The 20,274-nt window shown below is 43.6% G+C and overlaps 1 protein-coding gene across 1 annotated transcript in view; it reads right to left on the reverse strand.

The window, feature by feature from the left end:
• The window catches only part of LOC110494726 (metabotropic glutamate receptor 4-like), a 273,107-nt gene that overhangs the window by 95,977 nt on the left and 156,856 nt on the right, over positions 1–20,274 (reverse strand). Inside the window, exon 3 of the mRNA XM_090206402.1 lies at positions 2,720–2,936. Within this exon, the coding sequence (XP_090062528.1) occupies positions 2,720–2,936 (217 nt within the window). The remainder of the gene's footprint in view (positions 1–2,719; positions 2,937–20,274) is intronic.

Below are 20,274 nucleotides of genomic sequence, written 5' to 3' on the forward strand. Positions count from 1 at the left end.
TAAAAACCCATCAGACTACCTTATTGATGCATTACGTAAAGTGTCTTCTTTGGGTTCTAAAAAAGCACTTTGTATATGCAATGTATTATAATGATAATATAATGATGATATAATAGCATAATATACCTGTAATTCATTAGCATAATGTAGGCTACCTTATACTCAATCACATACTGTATCTGCAGTTGGTTAAACACCTGGTTTTGGTGTAGTGAAATGCCAGTGTTAGGACACACCAATTTACCTTATTGCCTGCTCCCTTGTTCGCACTCCTCGAATTAAACCTAGTTTATTGATTCTGATTCCTTCTGTTTCTAATTCTTGAGGGGACTGCGTTTCTCTACTACACTGTCCCACAGAGATATCCAGATGATCTCTGTTTTCTGTGTTAATGGACTGTAGGGAAACAATAAAGCTTGTAGAACTTGCAGAGCTTGTACTCTGGCAGTTGAAAGTTGAATATAAAATGTTTTACCTCGACAAGTGTTGTCGCTGTGCACAAGTGACAAAACGCTAATTTAATATTCAATTTACAGTTAGCTTTTGTAAACAGGTGGCTATGTGCAATGCTGTCAGAGTTGTTTGTTACCGCCTACTTGAATGCAGAAATACACCCACATGTCTAGGAAAAGGCCTATAGAGAGCTTTTATGTTTTTCTGGTTTTGATAAGTGGAGTTTGACGATCGAGTTGGTAAGAGACTATTGGCAGATTGTGTAATGCATTGCAAAGTCTGTCAACAAGCACACCCCTTCCTTGACAACTGTAAGGCAAGAACAATGGCAAAATGTAAAGTAGGTGTAGGCACTATTTGATTCATACTGTCGCCTATTTCTGACTCATCATAGAGTGAGGTTGGTGTGATTGACTTCAACACTTAACCTCAACACTCTCTTAGTGCTTTTGAGGCTGATGTGATTGACTACAACATTTAACCTCAACACTCTTACATGCTGGCCACACCAAAATAAATACATTTAAACATACATGTTATTCAATTATTGCACCCACACCGCTCGCGCTCGCCAACGAGCATCTGTTTTGCCAAGGGCTAAAATAGAAGTCAGTTCCATTTGTGACGCTGATCGCGGTGCAAGTCCTGCCTCTCCCATCTCCTCATTGGTTTATATAGAAGTAGATACCCATGTGCCATCTCCTCATTGGTTATACCCACGTGGGTGATTGAAAGATGAACTGAGTTTGGTCAGTTATCATGGCAACTATGAGATGCCAATCACCATATAAAGTCCAAAGAAGAAAAAGCCTGGAAGGAGGAGAGATGACTAGAAACGATTTAGTTGACCGTTTTATGTGTGGATTAATTGTAGGAGTAGAGGAACTTGTGCATTTCAGGTAAAATAACAACTCACCATTTATATCCAAGGACAAATTAGCTAGCAACAGCAAGCAAACTAGCTAAATTGCCATAAATGTTTAATGGTTTTCGACCTGTCCCCAATTAATATAATTGGTTTAGAGTTTGTTTTGATATTTTACCCTGCATGTCGTGATCAGGTTTGGTGTGGGGGAACAATATCACGATAGCACACGCTCGCAGATGGTTTGGGTACGGTGTTAGTGCTTTTGAGGCTGATGTGATTGACTTCAACACTTAACCTCAACACTGTCTTAGTGCTTTTGAGGCTGATGTGGTTGACTTCAAAATTTGATTTCAACACTCTTAGTGCTTTTGAGGCTGATGCGGTTGACTTCAACACTTAACCTCAACACTCTCTTAGTGTTTTTGAGGCTGATGTGGTTTACGTCCAAACTTAACCTCAACGCGCTTTTGCAGTCGCATGTTGATAAAAAGAAGAGAATAAATCAGGCAGTTGTATCGGATCAAGGTGAAAGGGCATTTGACACCTAAGCTGCTATAAAAAGAAAAAGAGAAGTGAACCAGGTAGGTGCTCACTTTCAGAATGTCGGAGTACAAGGAAGGGGTTCTCTAGATTCTGAATAGCCTTAATCTGCTAATTAATACACACACACACCAACTTCTGAGCTTATTTTAGTCATGATGCATTCAAAACACCCTATAAGTGGGCCATGAGTTATTACAAACTTACAGTATTTATTTATATGTTGTGAGACCACATTCATACTATGCAACAGATTTATCTCTCTGGACAATTTAATTGTGTACTTGATATTCAGCAAATCCCCCGATAGCCAAAGATATACGTCCCATATCACACATCAAGAATTGAATTAAATGAAATACTTATATTTCCAACCAACCATGGGGAATTGAAATGCAAAAGGAAATTGAAATGTAAAAGTAAGCCATGATGCATATCTCAAGTTTGGATTGAAGTTATATTTTCCATATGTCAATTTAGTATTCCGCCCACCTCCAATGGTTTGTGAGAATGGTAATCAAAAGGTTGCTGGTTCAAATCCCTGAGCTGACAAGGAAAACAAAGCCAATAAAATCTGTTGTTAACCCACTGTGTCCTGGTAGGCTGTCATTGTAAATAAGAATTTGTTCTTAACTGACTTGCCTAGTTAAATAAAGGTAATAAATAACCATGTATTGGTGCAGATTGTTGTTTTTGGGTGAGATGTGTACAGCATATGGACTCCTACTTTCAGAAGACAAACCCAAGGAAAATAGGTCAGCTCGACCACTAGGGGCCTTCTTCTATTGCATCATCCTCAGTTCATATGGCAAGAGGAATGATGAATGAACAGAACAAAAGCACAGAGAACCCACTAACCATCCTCTCGAGACTTCTGTATGAAGGCATCCACCCCGCTCTCTCCGTAGTTGCCCTCTGACGCCACAGTGGAGACGTAGTTCCAGCGCATGGCCTTGACGATGTCCACCATGGCCTGGGCCTGGTAGGTGTCTGGGGGCACCACGCGCGAGAAGAAATCATAACGTGTGTTGTCGCTCAGCTCCGGGGCCGTGGAGGCGTAACTCACCTGGGGGATCTAAGGAGAGAGAGAAGAAAGGATGAGTTAACATGGAGAAGAGGAGAAGAATTTGGAGGAGACAGGGAGGGTGGGTGGATGAGAGGAGAATAGCAAACAGTCAGTCTCAAGGGGACAGGAATGGTGATGGATCAGTTGGTAGAGCGTGGTGCGTGCAATGCCAGCGTTGCGGGTTCGATTCCCACAGGGGACCAGTAAGAAAATGTATCCACTCATTGCTGTGGAAAGGAGTGTCTACTAACTGACAAAAATGTACAACTTGAAGAAGTATTTTCCTGGCTGTGACGTAGTGGGTGATATGACTAACTGTTCTGTTTTAGTGGGGAACCGTGATTTTAATGCAACAGCTTTCTTTCTCCACCACAGCTAGGTGGTTCATTATCATTGGGCAGCAAGCTCAGAGGCACAAACACTCTCTGGAAACACTCAATATTACATCTGACCCAATGCCATCCTGCTGCCAAGTTAGCACCCACCACAGATCCATACCAAAACAAATATCTGGGCTGGCAGTGGACTGACACAGACTCAGGATTGTGGCTCCCTATCCATTGTCACCACATCCTCTCCAGACCCTTGTCATGTTTTAGCAATATTCAGTGTAAAACATTAGAAGAAGGGTAAAACTAACCTGTCTCACGACGTTCTAAACCCAGCTCACGTTCCCTCCTAAAAGATAAAAATCCTTTTCAGTTTACTAAGTAAAATATCACCTTTGATAGTTCAGTGGCCTTGTTGTTAATGTGTTGTCTCTGAGAATGGAAGGTTGGGGGTTCGATCCCTGGTTTATTCATACCAACGACTCTAAAAAAAAGGTGTGTACTTGTCCTCACGCTAGAGGACCAGGAGATGGGCCAATGTGGCTCAGACAAGTCTACATACAGATGTAGGCTTTTCATTTTAACCAGTTTCTCAAAGCAGGAAAATAATTCATTGTTATTACATATGTTTTTGTAGGGGTTTATACATTTTTAGTTATGACAAAACAAGTCTGACATTTTAAAGTGGACTTTTCATTTCAATCATGATGTTTTTACACAAATTTCCCTACCACTATTTTTAAAAGCAATGAAACAATTTAGTATGACACCAGTTCATCCATTTAAATCCTAAAATGACTCTCCATTTGCAGTCTCGCCATTTGAAATAGGACAAATATAGCACCCACCAAATAATATATATAATTTTTTTCTCAGACAACACTTAGCTGTAATTTACCGGTAGCCATGGTCCTGGTTATTACTACGTGTTTTACTTTTCTATCATTTCTCTATTTTATTTCTCTCTGCATTGTTGGGAAGGGCCATTAAGTAAACATTTCACTGTTTGTCTACACCTGTTGTTTATGAAGCATGTGACGAATAGAATTTGATTAGATTTGGTCAGTAGCTTTTACTGTTGTTCATTTACATTGAGCTGAGGCTAAGAGACAGTATGTAGCCTACGTTTTATTTTACTCATCTATTTTTAATGAACCCTTATTTTACCAGGTAAGTTGACTGAGAACACATTGTCACGTTCTGACCTTAGTTATTTTGTTATGTCTTTGTTTTAGTATGGTCAGGGCGTGAGTTGGGTGGGTTGTCTATGTTTGTTTTTCTATGAGTTGGTATTTCTGTGTTTGGCCTGGTATGGTTCTCAATCAGAGGCAGCTGTCAATCGTTGTCCCTGATTGAGAACCATACTTAGGCAGCCTGTTTTCACCCTTGATTTGTGGGTGATTATTTTCTGTGTCTGTGTGTTCCACGCGGAACTGTTTCGGTCTTTGTTATTTCACGTTGTTATTTTGTATTTTTCTGTGTTCTATTAAAAGTATCATGAACACTTACCACGCTGCGCATTGGTCCTCCGATCCTTCCTACTACTCCTCATCAGAGGAGGAAGAAGACCGTTACACACATTGTCATTTACAGCAATGACCATGCTTCAGTTGTTAGGGAGCAGTGTAGCCTGCTCGATGCAGCTGTTGTGTTGGCATCATTAAAGTGAAGACTTATTTTATCAAATCAATTCTTTGTAATTATTATTATGTGATTAAACTAATAATGTAAATGTAATTAACTAGGAAGTCGGGGCACCAAGGAAAATCTTCAGATTACAAAGTAATACTTTTCCTAATATAACTTTTCAGATATTTTCATATCTGATCAATTAGTCTTCTAATTAATGAATCATTCTTTACCTCACGTTAGTCTCATTCCGAACGTCGTAAATCGTTGGTTATCTGCACAAACCCAGTCATCCATACATCAATTGTCTTAATCGTTTATTTATTAACTAACTAAATAATCACAAATGCATAACAAACAAACAAAGTAGATATGGTTACAAGGAAATGATAGGGGATGTGCCCTAGTGGGCTAAACCGGTATGACGGTTTGGTAGACAAAGGGACTGAGACGGGTGCGAAAGACAAAAGACACTACACAGTTAATAATTATAATAATTGAAATACTAATCCTTTGCACATGAATGCTCACTCATTCGGGAATAATTGCAATCAATATATATTTATTTATGCTCAGTGTGTAGTTATGATCTCTGTTGGAATCGTCCGTCTTTCTGTTGGAAAGGTCATCTGAACTTCTCTTTGCATCGCTGGAGTCTCTGTCGTTAGAAAGGATACTTCAGAGTTCCATTCAGAAATGTTCTTATAGAATAGATGTTTTGGCAGTTGTCGGTCTTCGCATTCAATGGTATATAATTCCTAGCTGCAGACTAGTAATTAGTGTCGAAGATTTGCTCTTATTCTGTCGGTATCGATAGTCTCAGAGTTTAACCATTTGGTATAGTTAAGAATTCAGCAACCATTACAACCTTAGCTTGTCCTGAGGTTTTTCTGGTCTCTACTCAAACCTTAGCTCCCTCAGCTGACCGAGGTAGGCATGGTCTGAAGATGATTTCTCCAGGTGGGGGTTTTATTCGAAACTGTGGAAAAGCTGTCCCATGACGCCAGATCGATGTCTGTGCCCATGGGGGCAGGCCAATGACTTAGTGAAACTTTAAACATGAATACAATTCTCTCACATTAACAGTTTAAAATCACATTACATAATTTCACAAATAGTTTCATCTTTACTCATTCATTTTATACAATAATAAGATGCAAGCTTCAGAACTGAGGCTCCTGTATAAACAGAGTTATGGTTCTGTGGCTATATTGTCTTTCCTGAGGTCACAATCATAAAACAAAATGGCCCGGTTGTAGCTGGATTCTCCTCCGACCGTTTTACACACTCACCAAAACATGGATATTGTTCAGTTCTCAAATTCTGTGATGTAGAAGTTCCTTTGTTCTACTGTGAAACTCTCTCTGACTATACTGCCTGGCCATGAGGAAAGAGTCTCCTGTAGGAATTTACGACCTGAGATAACAGAACCTGGGTGTAAGAGGGAGAGCGGGATAAGGCACTCATTATACTCAAAGAGGGCCACGTCATAACACAGTGTTACATGAAAATGCACAAATACATTTGAGCATTTCGATAACCCTTAAAATCTATGCTCAGTTAAAGAAGATGTCATATGGTTGGGTAAAAAGCTACTGCATAACGCAGTAAAGAAAACACTTATTTTTTCCTATCTCTTTATTTGCCTGTTTGGTAGCCTACGGTATAGCAGCTACATTGCAGTAGGTCCATGGTGTTTGCTGTCCTATACCATAACCAGGACTGTTTCAGTCCACTCAAGCCGTAGCTGGGTTTGAAAAGTATTCAAAGAGACAAGTTAGAGGCCAGAGTCCCTGAAGGGCCCCAGCATGACCCACAAGATGCTTTGACCCTCAGAGTGTTCTATTTCCATGATGTAGTAGTTGCCTTGCCATGTTGTCCATAATAAGGGACATGAGCAGCCTGCATTCTTGTGCTTAATGTGGGTAGACTCAGGAAATAGAGTTGATAGTTGAAACACTTCCATGCTACTGTAGTAGTTAGCAACAATAAAGGCTCATTTCGAATTCACAATAATAGGAAAGGTGAATGTTTCACACTATATTTTTGAAGTTTTCCTTTATATAGTACCTAATTGTATGAACAGATTCAGTCTTGATACATGGAAGTATTCTCAGCTCAATTTCACAGTATATGTAGTGTACAGAGTAGTGTTCCAGGCCCAAGAACAGTGATGCCTTTTAAATGATCTTAATGCTTTGTTGGTGAGTATAACCTCGCATTAAGGGGGCGACTGCCTGTGATGTTTTTCTAGTTAAAGAAGGAAATGAAACAGATTTTCCTCCACAGATAGGAGGAACCAATGTCCTGATCGGCAGTATAGCCCTACTGTTTGATACTTTGTCTTACCAAAATACAGTGTATTAAAGAAAGAAAGCTGATGGTCACTAATTATACCAGCTAAATTAGCTAAGAGTGATTTATATTCTAAGAAATCTCTTTCTAAAAAATCCAAATGCAGTATAATTGTCCATGGAGTACACCTACAAAATGAAGGCACAGCGGGTTTTAGTCCACTAAGTGCCTTCATGTTAATGAAATTGAGAATGCCTCGCAGGGACTGTGATGGGATACTATCAGGAATAAAGAGTATCAAATTACATCATTCTCACAGGTATATCTCATTTGAGATGCTCAAAACATTAAGTGTTCTAATTCGGACCCAAATAAGACAAGATGTGTTAGTATATAGGCCAAGTAGGTATTGAGTTTAAAGGGTCTTTGAACTTTGACCTTAGAGAGTTAATGGAGTGCGGCAGTGTTAAGACTATGGCATCAATAAATCAATATTTCTCCTAAAGCTGTATCCGATGGATTTAGTTGGATAAATGTTTAATCATGGCATACAAATGTAATGGTAGCTAGTATGAAACTGGAAACCCTTGTGGATTACCATTGTTAACTGAGATTCCCAAAGATTGGAAAGCAGCTGCGGTCATCCCCCTCTTCAAAGGGGGGGACACTCTTGACCCAAACTGCTACAGACCTATATCTATCCTACCATGCCTTTCTAAGGTCTTCGAAAGCCAAGTCAACAAACAGATTACCGACCATTTTGAATCTCACCATACCTTCTCTGCTATGCAATCTGGTTTCAGAGCTGGTCATGGGTGCACCTCAGCCACGCTCAAGGTCCTAAACGATATCTTAACCGCCATCGATAAGAAACATTACTGTGCAGCCGTATTCATTGATCTGGCCAAGGCTTTCGACTCTGTCAATCACCACATCCTCATCGGCAGACTCAACAGCCTTGGTTTCTCAAATGATTGCCTCGCCTGGTTCACCAACTACTTCTCTGATAGAGTTCAGTGTGTCAAATCTGAGGGTCTGTTGTCCGGACCTCTGGCAGTCTCTATGGGGGTGCCACAGGGTTCAATTCTTGGACCGACTCTCTTCTCTGTATACATCAATGAGGTCGCTCTTGCTGCTGGTGAGTCTCTGATCCACCTCTACGCAGACGACACCATTCTGTATACTTCCGGCCCTTCTTTGGACACTGTGTTAACAACCCTCCAGGCAAGCTTCAATGCCATACAACTCTCCTTCCGTGGCCTCCAACTGCTCTTAAATACAAGTAAAACTAAATGCATGCTCTTCAACCGATCACTACCTGCACCTACCCGCCTGTCCAACATCACTACTCTGGACGGCTCTGACTTAGAATACGTGGACAACTACAAATACTTAGGTGTCTGGTTAGACTGTAAACTCTCCTTCCAGACCCATATCAAACATCTCCAATCCAAAGTTAAATCTAGAATTGGCTTCCTATTTCGCAACAAAGCATCCTTCACTCATGCTGCCAAACATACCCTTGTAAAACTGACCATCCTACCAATCCTCGACTTTGGCGATGTAATTTACAAAATAGCCTCCAATACCCTACTCAACAAACTGGATGCAGTCTATCACAGTGCAATCCGTTTTGTCACCAAAGCCCCATACACTACCCACCATTGCGACCTGTACGCTCTCGTTGGCTGGCCCTCGCTTCATACTCGTCGCCAAACCCACTGGCTCCATGTCATCTACAAGACCCTGCTAGGTAAAGTCCCCCCTTATCTCAGCTCGCTGGTCACCATAGCATCTCCCACCTGTAGCACACGCTCCAGCAGGTATATCTCTCTAGTCACCCCCAAAACCAATTCTTTCTTTGGCCGCCTCTCTTTCCAGTTCTCTGCTGCCAATGACTGGAACGAACTACAAAAATCTCTGAAACTGGAAACACTTATCTCCCTCACTAGCTTTAAGCACCAACTGTCAGAGCAGCTCACAGATTACTGCACCTGTACATAGCCCACATATAATTTAGCCCTATCAACTACCTCTTTCCCAACTGTATTTAATTTATTTATTTATTTTGCTCCTTTGCACCCCATTATTTTTATTTCTACTTTGCACATTCTTCCATTGCAAAACTACCATTCCAGTGTTTTACTTGCTATATTGTATTTACCTTGCCACCAAGGCCTTTTTTTGCCTTTACCTCCCTTCTCACCTCATTTGCTCACATTGTACATTGTATATAGACTTGTTTATACTTTATTATTGACTGTATGTTTGTTTTACTCCATGTGTAACTCTGTGTCGTTGTATCTGTCGAACTGCTTTGCTTTATCTTGGCCAGGTCGCAATTGTAAATGAGAACTTGTTCTCAACTTGCCTACCTGGTTAAATAAAGGTAAAATAAATAAATAAAATAAAAAACCAGATATTCCTTTGGGTGCTATTCCTGTTCAAGTGTAGCCATCTGAATGCGCACTGTATGTCTGTTATGTTGCTAGTATGCATATTATAATTGGAATCTTGCGGTTTGGAGTTAACAACTGTTTAAGCACAATTAGCAAGTCAAGAACTTGAAATTCTCAGGCTTGCATTTTATCAAGCACTCTTTGGAATGTAAATGAAGTTGCGGGAAAGATCACAGCTAAAGCAGAAAGACATTGAGTGACTAAACCAGAAGGTGTTTTTTCTGCTGTTTTTTTATCAACCTGGCTAAGCACTGTAACTTCACTTCACACACAAAGTGTCAAAGAAAACATATGCACATCGGATATGTATTGTCTGCCAAGCTTTATAATTGCTGTGATTGTATGGTTACTAAAGAACGCTTCCAGAAATAGCAGGTCTCTGTAAGAAGAACTTCTGCCCTATTAATCTGTTACTGAAAACATGGCAATTCATTGGATACTAAAGGAGACTTGTAAATTAAAAGCCATGCATCAATAACCAGTGTGAATTAAGTTATTTAAATAAATTGTATTCATAAAATGCTGTATGTGTTTGGCTGGGTGTTATCTTTCCTTATGCCTCCTGTTGTACTTCATCAACTGTTCATGAGGCGGAAACAAATGTGGCATGGGCCCTCAGATCCTCAAAAGGTTCTACAGCTGTACCATTGAGAACATCTGGCTGCATCACTGCTTGTTATGGCAACTGCAAGGCACCCGACCGCAAGGCACTACAGGGGGTGGTGAGTACGGCCTATTACATCACTGGGGCCAAGCTCCCAACCATCCAGGACCTCTATTTATTTTGTATTTTTTATTTTACCTTTATTTAACTAGGCAAGTCAGTTAAGAACCAATTCTTATTTTCAATGACGGCCTAGGAACAGTGGGTTAACTGCCCAGGCAATGTTAGAGGAAGGCACAATGGATTGTCAAAGACTCCAGCCACCCAAGTCATAGACTGTTCTCTCTGCTACCTCATCGCAAGCGGTACCACTGCACCAAGTCTGGAACCAACAGGACCCTGAACAGCTTCTTCCCCCAAGCAAGACTGCTAAACAACACCGCTAAATAGCTAATCACCCATGTATTGCAGTAGTTTATGTGTCAGGGAATAGGGTCAGTCTGTATATCTGGAGTATTTCTCCTGTCTTATCCGGTGTCATGATATTGTCCTCTTCGGGTACAGCAAGCCCCATCCCCCTCTCCCTGTGTCCTACACACAGGCTGCTGTGGTCAGAGAGGTCGTAAAATTCCTGGAGGAGAGAATCTCCTCATGGCCACAGTATAGAGAAAAAGTGAATTTTCATAGAGAACAAAGGAATTTCTTCCACCTCACAGAACTTGAGGTCCGAACAACATTTATGTTCTGGAGAAGGTATAAAAGATCGATGAAGAATCCAACTACGAACTGGTCCGTTTGGTACAATTTGGTGAAACTCATGGGAGACAATATGACCATATTACCATAACGCTGTTTATATAATAGCCTCAGATATGAGGTTTACATCTAATTGTTGTATAAGATGAATGGGTGAGGATGATACTGTATGTAAAATTGTGTACTGTGATTTTGGACTGTTTAACCTAAGATAAAATTCTTGTTAATCCAGCCACAGTGTCTGATTTCAAAAAGGATTTAAACCGAAAGCACCACAAACGATTATGTTAGGTCACCACCAAGCCACAGAAAAACACAGCCATTTTTTCCAGCCAAAGAGAGGAGTCACAAAAAGCATAAATATAGATAAAATTCATCACTAACCTTTGATGATCTTCATCAGATGACACTCATAGGACTTCATGTTACACAATACATGTATGTTTTGTTTGATAAAGTTCATATTTAGATAAAAAAATCTGAGTTTACATTGGCGCGTTATGTTCAGTAGTTCTAAAACATGCGGTGATATTGCAGAGAGCCACATCAATTTACAGAAATACTCATATTAAACATTGATAAAGATACGACAATTATACATGGAACTTTAGATAAACGTCTCCTTAATGCAACCGCTGTGTCAAATTTAAAAAAAACTTTACGGAGAAAGCAATAATCTGAGTACAGCCTTTTGACAACAAAGCAGCCAAAAAGATACCCGCCATATTGTAGTCAACATTACTCAGAAATAGCATTTTAACCTTTTGTGACTAGGGGGCAGTATTTTCATTTTTGGAAAAATAACGTTCCCGTAGTAAACGGGATATTTTGTCAGGACAAGATGCTAGAATATGCATATAATTGACAGTTTAGGATAGAAAGCACTCTAAAGTTTCCAAAACTGTAAAAATATTGTCTGTGAGTACAAGAGAACTGATATTGCAGGCGAAAGCCTGAGAAAAATCCAATCCGGAAGTGCCTCATGTTTTGAAAGCGCTTAGTTCCAATGCGTCCCTATTGAGCAGTGAATGGGTTATCAACCAGATTACTTTTTCTCCGTATTCCCCATTACGCATTTATGTTGAAGAATACCCGTAAGCGGCTACATTGCGCAACTGGTCACCTGATGGCTCCCAGAGTGATTCTCGCGTAAAATACAGAGGTAGCCATTATTTCAATCGGTCCTACTGAAAAACCAATTGTCCTGGTGGATATATTATCGAATAGATATTTGAAAAACACATGAGGATTGATTATAAACAACGTTTGCCATGTTTCTGTCGATATTATGGAGCTAATTTGGAATATTTTTTGCCGTTTTCGTGACTGCAATTTCCGGGCGATTTCTCAGCCAAACGTGAAGAACAAACGGAGCTATTTCACCTACAAAAATAATATTTTTGGAAAAAAGGAACATTTGCTATCTAACTGGGAGTCTCGTGAGTGAAAACATCCGAAGCTCATCAAAGGTAAACAATTTAATTTGATTGCTTTTCTGATTTCCGTGACCAAGTTACCTGCTGCTAGCTGGACAAAATGCTATGCTAGGCTATCGATAAACTTACACAAATGCTTGTCTAGCTTTGGCTGTAAAGCATATTTTGAACATCTGAGATGACAGGGTGATTAACAAAAGGCTAAGCTGTGTCTCAATATATTTCACTTGTGATTTTCATGAATAGGAATATTTTCTAGGAATATTTATGTCAGTTGCGTTATGCTAATTAGTGTCAGTCAGTGATTACGCTCCCTCACGCGGGATGGGGAGTCATTCGAGGTTAACCTGTTGAACCTATAGGGGCGCTGTGTCATTATTGGATAAAAAGACGTGCCCGTTTTAAGCGCAATATTTTGTCACGAAAAGATGCTCGACTATGCATGGAATTGACAGCCTTGGAAAGACACAACTCTGACGTCTCCAAAACTGCAAAGATATTATCTGTGCATGCCCCAGAACTAATGCAACAGGCGAAACCAAGATGAAGTTTCATACAGGAAATGCCCCGGATTCTGAAGGCGCTGTGTTCCAATGTCTCCTTATATGGCTGTGAATGCGCCAGGAATGAGCCTGCGCTTTCTGTCTATTCCCCGAGGTGTCTGCAGCATTGTGACGTGTTTGTAGGCATATCATTGGAAGATTGACCATAAGAGACTACATTTACCTGGTGTCCCGCCCGGTGTCCTGTGTGCGTAATCTGTAAGTCCATGCGCGTTCCATTTCTTCAGAATTGAAAGTAAACTGCCACGATGGATTTTATCGTCGATAGATATGTGAAAAACACCTTGAGGATTGATTCTAAACATCGTTTGCCATGTTTCTGTCGATATTATGGAGTTAATTTGGAAAAAAGTTTGCGTTTAAAAGAAGTGGTGGAAATCCAAAAGTGGATCACTTTAAGATATTCCAGCAATCTCAATTGTTTGGGTATCATCGTCTCATTCAATTTATTTATTTAAATTGTCGAACATACCTTTCTAGGTTCTTCCAATTAAATGAGACACCTTAAAGTTTGCAACAGTAACCTGGATGAACCAACTTCCCAGGTTATTTCAAAGTTTAATTATCAGATAGCCTATCCAGGTATGATTAATCATTATCATTGATTAATTCAATTTGCTTGTGCAAATTCATTCACGTCCAACTCCCGCAGTACTGTACAGTACTGATGGTTCATCAATGTCTATAAATAGATTAAAATCGTCTTTGCAGTTCCCAATATATTCCAAAAGCAAACTTTGGAAAATTAGGAAAAACAATTTTCCTTTCGAATGTTCTAATAATGTGCAAGCTATCAGAGGGGGTAGTCCCCACTCGCCCACTAATTACTGAACCTCCACCCGCAAATGGATTGATCTCTGACCTCATGCCATTAGCGGAAAAACAGCAGACAACAACGCTTTCCAAAATCAAACATCGGGCGCAGGCCTCGTAAAGGTTCTCTCCAGTCTAGCCCTGATGTCTTGCCACCCGAGATTGGCATCTATCCAATACCGTAGTGCACAGCTGAAGCACGAGCAGGTAATGGTAGACATAAAGGGACAGGTGGAGTGTAACGGTTTTCTGTATGTGAAGGAGAGTCGGACCAAAATGCAGCGTGTAGATTGCGATCCATGTTTTAATGAACAAACGTAAAACACGAATCAATGCAAACACTACAAAATAAAGAACGTGATGAACGTAACGAAAACCTAAAACAGCCTATCTGGTGAAAAACACATAGACAGGAACAATCACCCACAAACACACAGTGAACCCCAGGCTACCTAAATATGGTTCCCAATCAGAGACAATGATGAACACCTGCCTCTGACTGAGAACCATATCAGGCTGAACATAGAAATAGACAAACAAGACATGAAACATAGAATGCCCACTCAGATCACACCCTGACCAATCAAAACATAGAAAATACAAAGTAAACTATGGTCAGGGCGTGACAGTACCCCCCCCCCCAAGGTGCGGACTCCGGCCGCAAAACCTGAACCTATAGGGGAGGGTCTGGGTGGGCATCTGTCCGCGGTGGCGGCTCTGGCGCTGGACGTGGACCCCACTCCATGACAGTTTTAATCCCCCTCCTAAACGTCCCTAAATAGGTTACCCACCACAATGATAACATGGGACAGAGGGACAGCTCGGGACAGAGGTAACTCGGGACAGATGGGTAGCTCAGCCCTGAGAGGAAGCTCAGCACTGAGAAGAAGCTCAGCACTGAGAAGAAGCTCAGGCAGGTGGTTAGATCTGGCAGATCCTGGCTGGCTGGCGGTTCTGGAAGATCCTGGCTGACTGGCGGATCCGGAAGATCCTGGCTGACTGGCGGATCTGGGAGAATCTGGACGACTGGCAGATCTGGGAGAATCTGGACGACTGGCAGATCTGGGAGAATCTGGACGACTGGCAGATCTGGGAGAATCTGGCCGACTGGCAGATCTGGAAGAGTCTGGTCGACTGGCAGATCTGGAAGAGTCTGGTCGACTGGCAGATCTGGAAGAGTCTGGTCGACTGGCAGATCTGGAAGAGTCTGGACGACTGGCAGATCTGGAAGAGTCTGGACGACTGGCAGATCTGGAAGAGTCTGGACGACTGGCAGATCTGGAAGAGTCTGGACGACTGGCAGATCTGGAAGAGTCTGGACGACTGGCAGATCTGGAAGAGTCTGGACGACGGGCAGATCTGGAAGAGTCTGGTCAACTGGCAGATCTGGAAGAGTCTGGTCGACTGGCAGATCTGGAAGAGTCTGGACGACTGGCAGATCTGGAAGAGTCTGGACGACTGGCAGATCTGGAAGAGACTGGTCGACACAGACTGGCTGCTCTGGCTGCTCCATGCTGACTGACAGCTCTGGCTGCTCCATGCTGGCAGACTGCTCTGGCTGCTCCATGATGACTGGTAGCTCTGGCTGCTCCATGCTGACTGGCTGCTCCATGCTGACTGGCAGCTCTGGCTGCTCCATGCTGACTGGCTGCTCCATGCTGACTGGCAGCTCTGGCCGCTCCATGCTGACTGGCTGCTCTGGCTGCTCCATGCTGACTGGCTGCTCCATGCTGACTGGCTGCTCCATGCTGACTGGCGGCCCTGGCTGCTCCATGCTGACTGGCGGCCCTGGCTGCTCCATGCTGACTGGCGGCCCTGGCTGCTCCATGCTGACTGGCGGCCCTGGCTGCTCCATGCTAACTGGCAGCTCTGGCGGCTCCTTGCAGACTGGCAGCTCTGGCGGCTCCTTGCAGACTGGCAGCTTTGGCGGCATCCTGCAGACTGGCAGCTCTGGCGGCTCCTTGCAGACTGGCAGCTCCATGCAGACTGGCAGCTCTATGCAGACTGGCAGCTCCTTGCAGACTGGCAGCTCCTTGCTAACTGGCAGCTCTATGCTAACTGGCAGCTCTATGCTAACTGGCAGCTCTATGCTAACTGGCAGCTCTATGCTAACTGGCAGTTCTGAACAGGCGGGAGACTCCGGCAGCGCTGTAGAGAAGGCAGGCTCTAACAGCGCTAAACAGGCGGGAGACTCCGACAGCGCTGAAGAGAAGGGAGGCTCCGACAGCGCTGGACAGGCGAGGCGCACTATAGGCCTGATGCGTGGTGCTGGCACTGGTGGTACTGGGCCGAGGACACGCACAGGAAGCCTAGTGCGGGGAGCTGCTACCGGAGGGCTGGGGTGTGGAGGTGGTACTGGAAAAACCGGACCGTGCAGGCGCACTGGAGCTCTTGAGCACCGAGCCTGCCCAACCTTACCTGGTTGAATGCTCACGGTCGCCCTGCCAGTGCGGCGAGGTGGAATAGCCCGCACTGGGCTATGCAGGCGAACCGGAGACACAGAGCGCAAGGCTGGTGCCATGTAAGCCGGCCCAAGGAGACGCACTGGGGACCAGCTGCGTAGAGCCGGCTTCATGGCATTAGGCTCGACGCTCAATCTAGCCCGGCCGACACGCGGAGCTGGAATATACCGCACCGGGCTATGCACCCGCACTGGAGACACCGTGCGCACCACTGCATAACACGGTGCCTGTCCGGTCTCTCTAGCCCCCCGGTAAGCACAGGGAGTCTGCCCAGGTCTCCTACCTGGCGTAGCCATACTCCCTGTTAGCCCCCCCCCCAAGAAATTTTTGGGGCTGCCTCTCAGGCTTCCATCCGCTACGTCGTGCTGCCTCCTCATATCTGCGCCTCTCAGCTTTCGCCGCCTCCAGTTCTTCCTTGGGGCGGCGATATTCTCCAGGCTGAGCCCAGGGTCCTTTACCGTCCAGTTCTTCCTCCCATGTCCATTTCTCCAGGTGGTGCAGCCTCTCCCACTGCAGCTGCTCCTGCTGCTTCTTCTCCTGCTGCACCTTTGGGCGGCTACACTCCCCTGGTTTAGCCCAGGGTCCTCTCCCGTCGAGGATTTCCTCCCATGTCCAGAAATCCTTATTGCGCGTCTCCTCGCGCTGCTCCTGCCTGTTGACACGCTGCTTGGTCCGTTGGTGGTGGGTGATTCTGTAACGGTTTTCTGTATGTGAAGGAGAGTCGGACCAAAATGCAGCGTGTAGATTGCGATCCATGTTTTAATGAACAAACGTAAAACACGAATCAATGCAAACACTACAAAATAAAGAACGTGATGAACGTAACGAAAACCTAAAACAGCCTATCTGGTGAAAAACACATAGACAGGAACAATCACCCACAAACACACAGTGAACCCCAGGCTACCTAAATATGGTTCCCAATCAGAGACAATGATGAACACCTGCCTCTGACTGAGAACCATATCAGGCTGAACATAGAAATAGACAAACAAGACATGAAACATAGAATGCCCACTCAGATCACACCCTGACCAATCAAAACATAGAAAATACAAAGTAAACTATGGTCAGGGCGTGACATGGAGAGATCTGGGAAACCAATGACAAATGCAGAAAAGGGAAAATTCTGCTAGCTATGGAACTGCGCTTGAAACCTGAACAATTAAATATAATTGCAAAAACGTATGATGATGAACAAGCACAAGCTCTTCAATAAAATTGTCTTCTACAGGAACAAAATCAAATGCTACAGGAACAACTTGATTTAGCCAAAACTAAGTATGATGATGTCCACAACAAACTAGATAACTCTGAAGAGTTATCTACAAACGGGAGCGCTCTACTTGATAACATGCATGCAGTTTTGTTGAACGTTACTCAAAGTAACACAGTTCTACTCAAAACGCTGCAGAACAAAGACGATCAGTTAATGAACACAATGACAAAGTTGGATGACAAATCAGCAGAACTCATTGAAGTCGCTGACCAAATGAATGATGAGAGAACTCAGGTGATGAAGATGGAAATATTGATTTCTAAGCAAGAGGAGGAAATCTCATCACTGAATCTCTCGCTCCGTACTCAAGACCTCTATCTCACCGTTGCCGCCTGCTATAGACCACCCTCTGCCCCCAGCTGTGCTCTGGACACCATATGTGAACTGATTGCCCCCCATCTATCTTCAGAGCTCGTGCTGCTAGGCGACCTAAACTGGAACATGCTTAACACCCCAGCCATCCTACAATCTAAACTTGATGCCCTCAATCTCACACAAATTATCAATGAACCTACCAGGTACCTCCCCAAAGCCTTAAACATGGGCACCCTCATAGATATCATCCTAACCAACTTCCCCTCTAAATACACCTCTGCTGTCTTCAACCAAGATCTCAGCGATCACTGCCTCATTGCCTGCATCCGTAATGGGTCAGCGGTCAAACGACCTCCTCTCATCACTGTAAAACGCTCCCTGAAACACTTCAGCGAGCAGGCCTTTCTAATCGACCTGGCCGGGGTATCCTGGAAGGATATTGACCTCATCCCGTCAGTAGAGGATGCCTGGATATTTTTTTTAAATGCCTTCCTAACCATCTTAAATAAACATGCCTCATTCAAGAAATTTAGAACCAGGAACAGATATAGCCCTTGGTTCTCCCCAGACCTGACTGCCCTTAACCAACACAAAAACATCCTATGGCGTTCTGCATTAGCATCGAACAGCCCCCGTGATATGCAGCTGTTAAGGGAAGCTAGAAACCATTATACACAGGCAGTTAGAAAAGCCAAGGCTAGCTTTTTCAAGCAGAAATTTGCTTCTTGCAACACTAACTCAAAAAAGTTCTGGGACACTGTAAAGTCCATGGAGAATAAGAACACCTCCTCCCAGCTGCCCACTGCACTGAAGATAGGAAACACTGTCACCACTGATAAATCCACCATAATTGAAAATTTCAATAAGCATTTTTCTACTGCTGGCCATGCTTTCCACCTGGCTACTCCTACCCCTGTCAACAGCACTGCACCCCCAACAGCAACTCGCCCAAGCCTTCCCCATTTCTCCTTCTCCCAAATCCATTCAGCTGATGTTCTGAAAGAGCTGCAAAATCTGGACCCCTACAAATCAGCCGGGCTAGACAATCTGGACCCTTTCTTTCTAAAATTATCTGCCGAAATTGTTGCCACCCCTATTACTAGCCTGTTCAACCTCTCTTTCGTGTCGTCTGAGATTCCCAAAGATTGGAAAGCAGCTGCGGTCATCCCCCTCTTCGAAGGGGGGGACACTCTTGACCCAAACTGCTACAGACCTATATCTATCCTACCATGCCTTTCTAAGGTCTTCGAAAGCCAAGTCAACAAACAGATTACCGACCATTTTGAATCTCACCATACCTTCTCTGCTATGCAATCTGGTTTCAGAGCTGGTCATGGGTGCACCTCAGCCACGCTCAAGGTCCTAAACGATATCTTAACCGCCATCGATAAGAAACATTACTGTGCAGCCGTATTCATTGATCTGGCCAAGGCTTTCGACTCTGTCAATCACCACATCCTCATCAGCAGACTCAACAGCCTTGGTTTCTCAAATGATTGCCTCGCCTGGTTCACCAACTACTTCTCTGATAGAGTTCAGTGTGTCAAATCGGAGGGTCTGTTGTCCGGACCTCTGGCAGTCTCTATGGGGGTGCCACAGGGTTCAATTCTTGGACCGACTCTCTTCTCTGTATACATCAATGAGGTCGCTCTTGCTGCTGGTGAGTCTCTGATCCACCTCTACGCAGACGACACCATTCTGTATACTTCCGGCCCTTCTTTGGACACTGTGTTAACAACCCTCCAGGCAAGCTTCAATGCCATACAACTCTCCTTCCGTGGCCTCCAATTGCTCTTAAATACAAGTAAAACTAAATGCATGCTCTTCAACCGATCGCTACCTGCACCTACCCGCCTGTCCAACATCACTACTCTGGACGGCTCTGACTTAGAATACGTGGACAACTACAAATACTTAGGTGTCTGGTTAGACTGTAAACTCTCCTTCCAGACCCATATCAAACATCTCCAATCCAAAGTTAAATCTAGAATTGGCTTCCTATTTCGCAACAAAGCATCCTTCACTCATGCTGCCAAACATACCCTTGTAAAACTGACCATCCTACCAATCCTCGACTTTGGCGATGTAATTTACAAAATAGCCTCCAATACCCTACTCAACAAATTGGATGCAGTCTATCACAGTGCAATCCGTTTTGTCACCAAAGCCCCATATACTACCCACCATTGCGACCTGTACGCTCTCGTTGGCTGGCCCTCGCTTCATACTCATCGCCAAACCCACTGGCTCCATGTCATCTACAAGACCCTGCTAGGTAAAGTCCCCCCTTATCTCAGCTCGCTGGTCACCATAGCATCTCCCACCTGTAGCACACGCTCCAGCAGGTATATCTCTCTAGTCACCCCCAAAACCAATTCTTTCTTTGGCCGCCTCTCTTTCCAGTTCT

Source organism: Oncorhynchus mykiss, chromosome 17 (genome assembly GCF_057628025.1).
Source record: "Oncorhynchus mykiss isolate SJ-2025 chromosome 17, ASM5762802v1, whole genome shotgun sequence".
Lineage (NCBI taxonomy): Eukaryota > Metazoa > Chordata > Actinopteri > Salmoniformes > Salmonidae > Oncorhynchus > Oncorhynchus mykiss.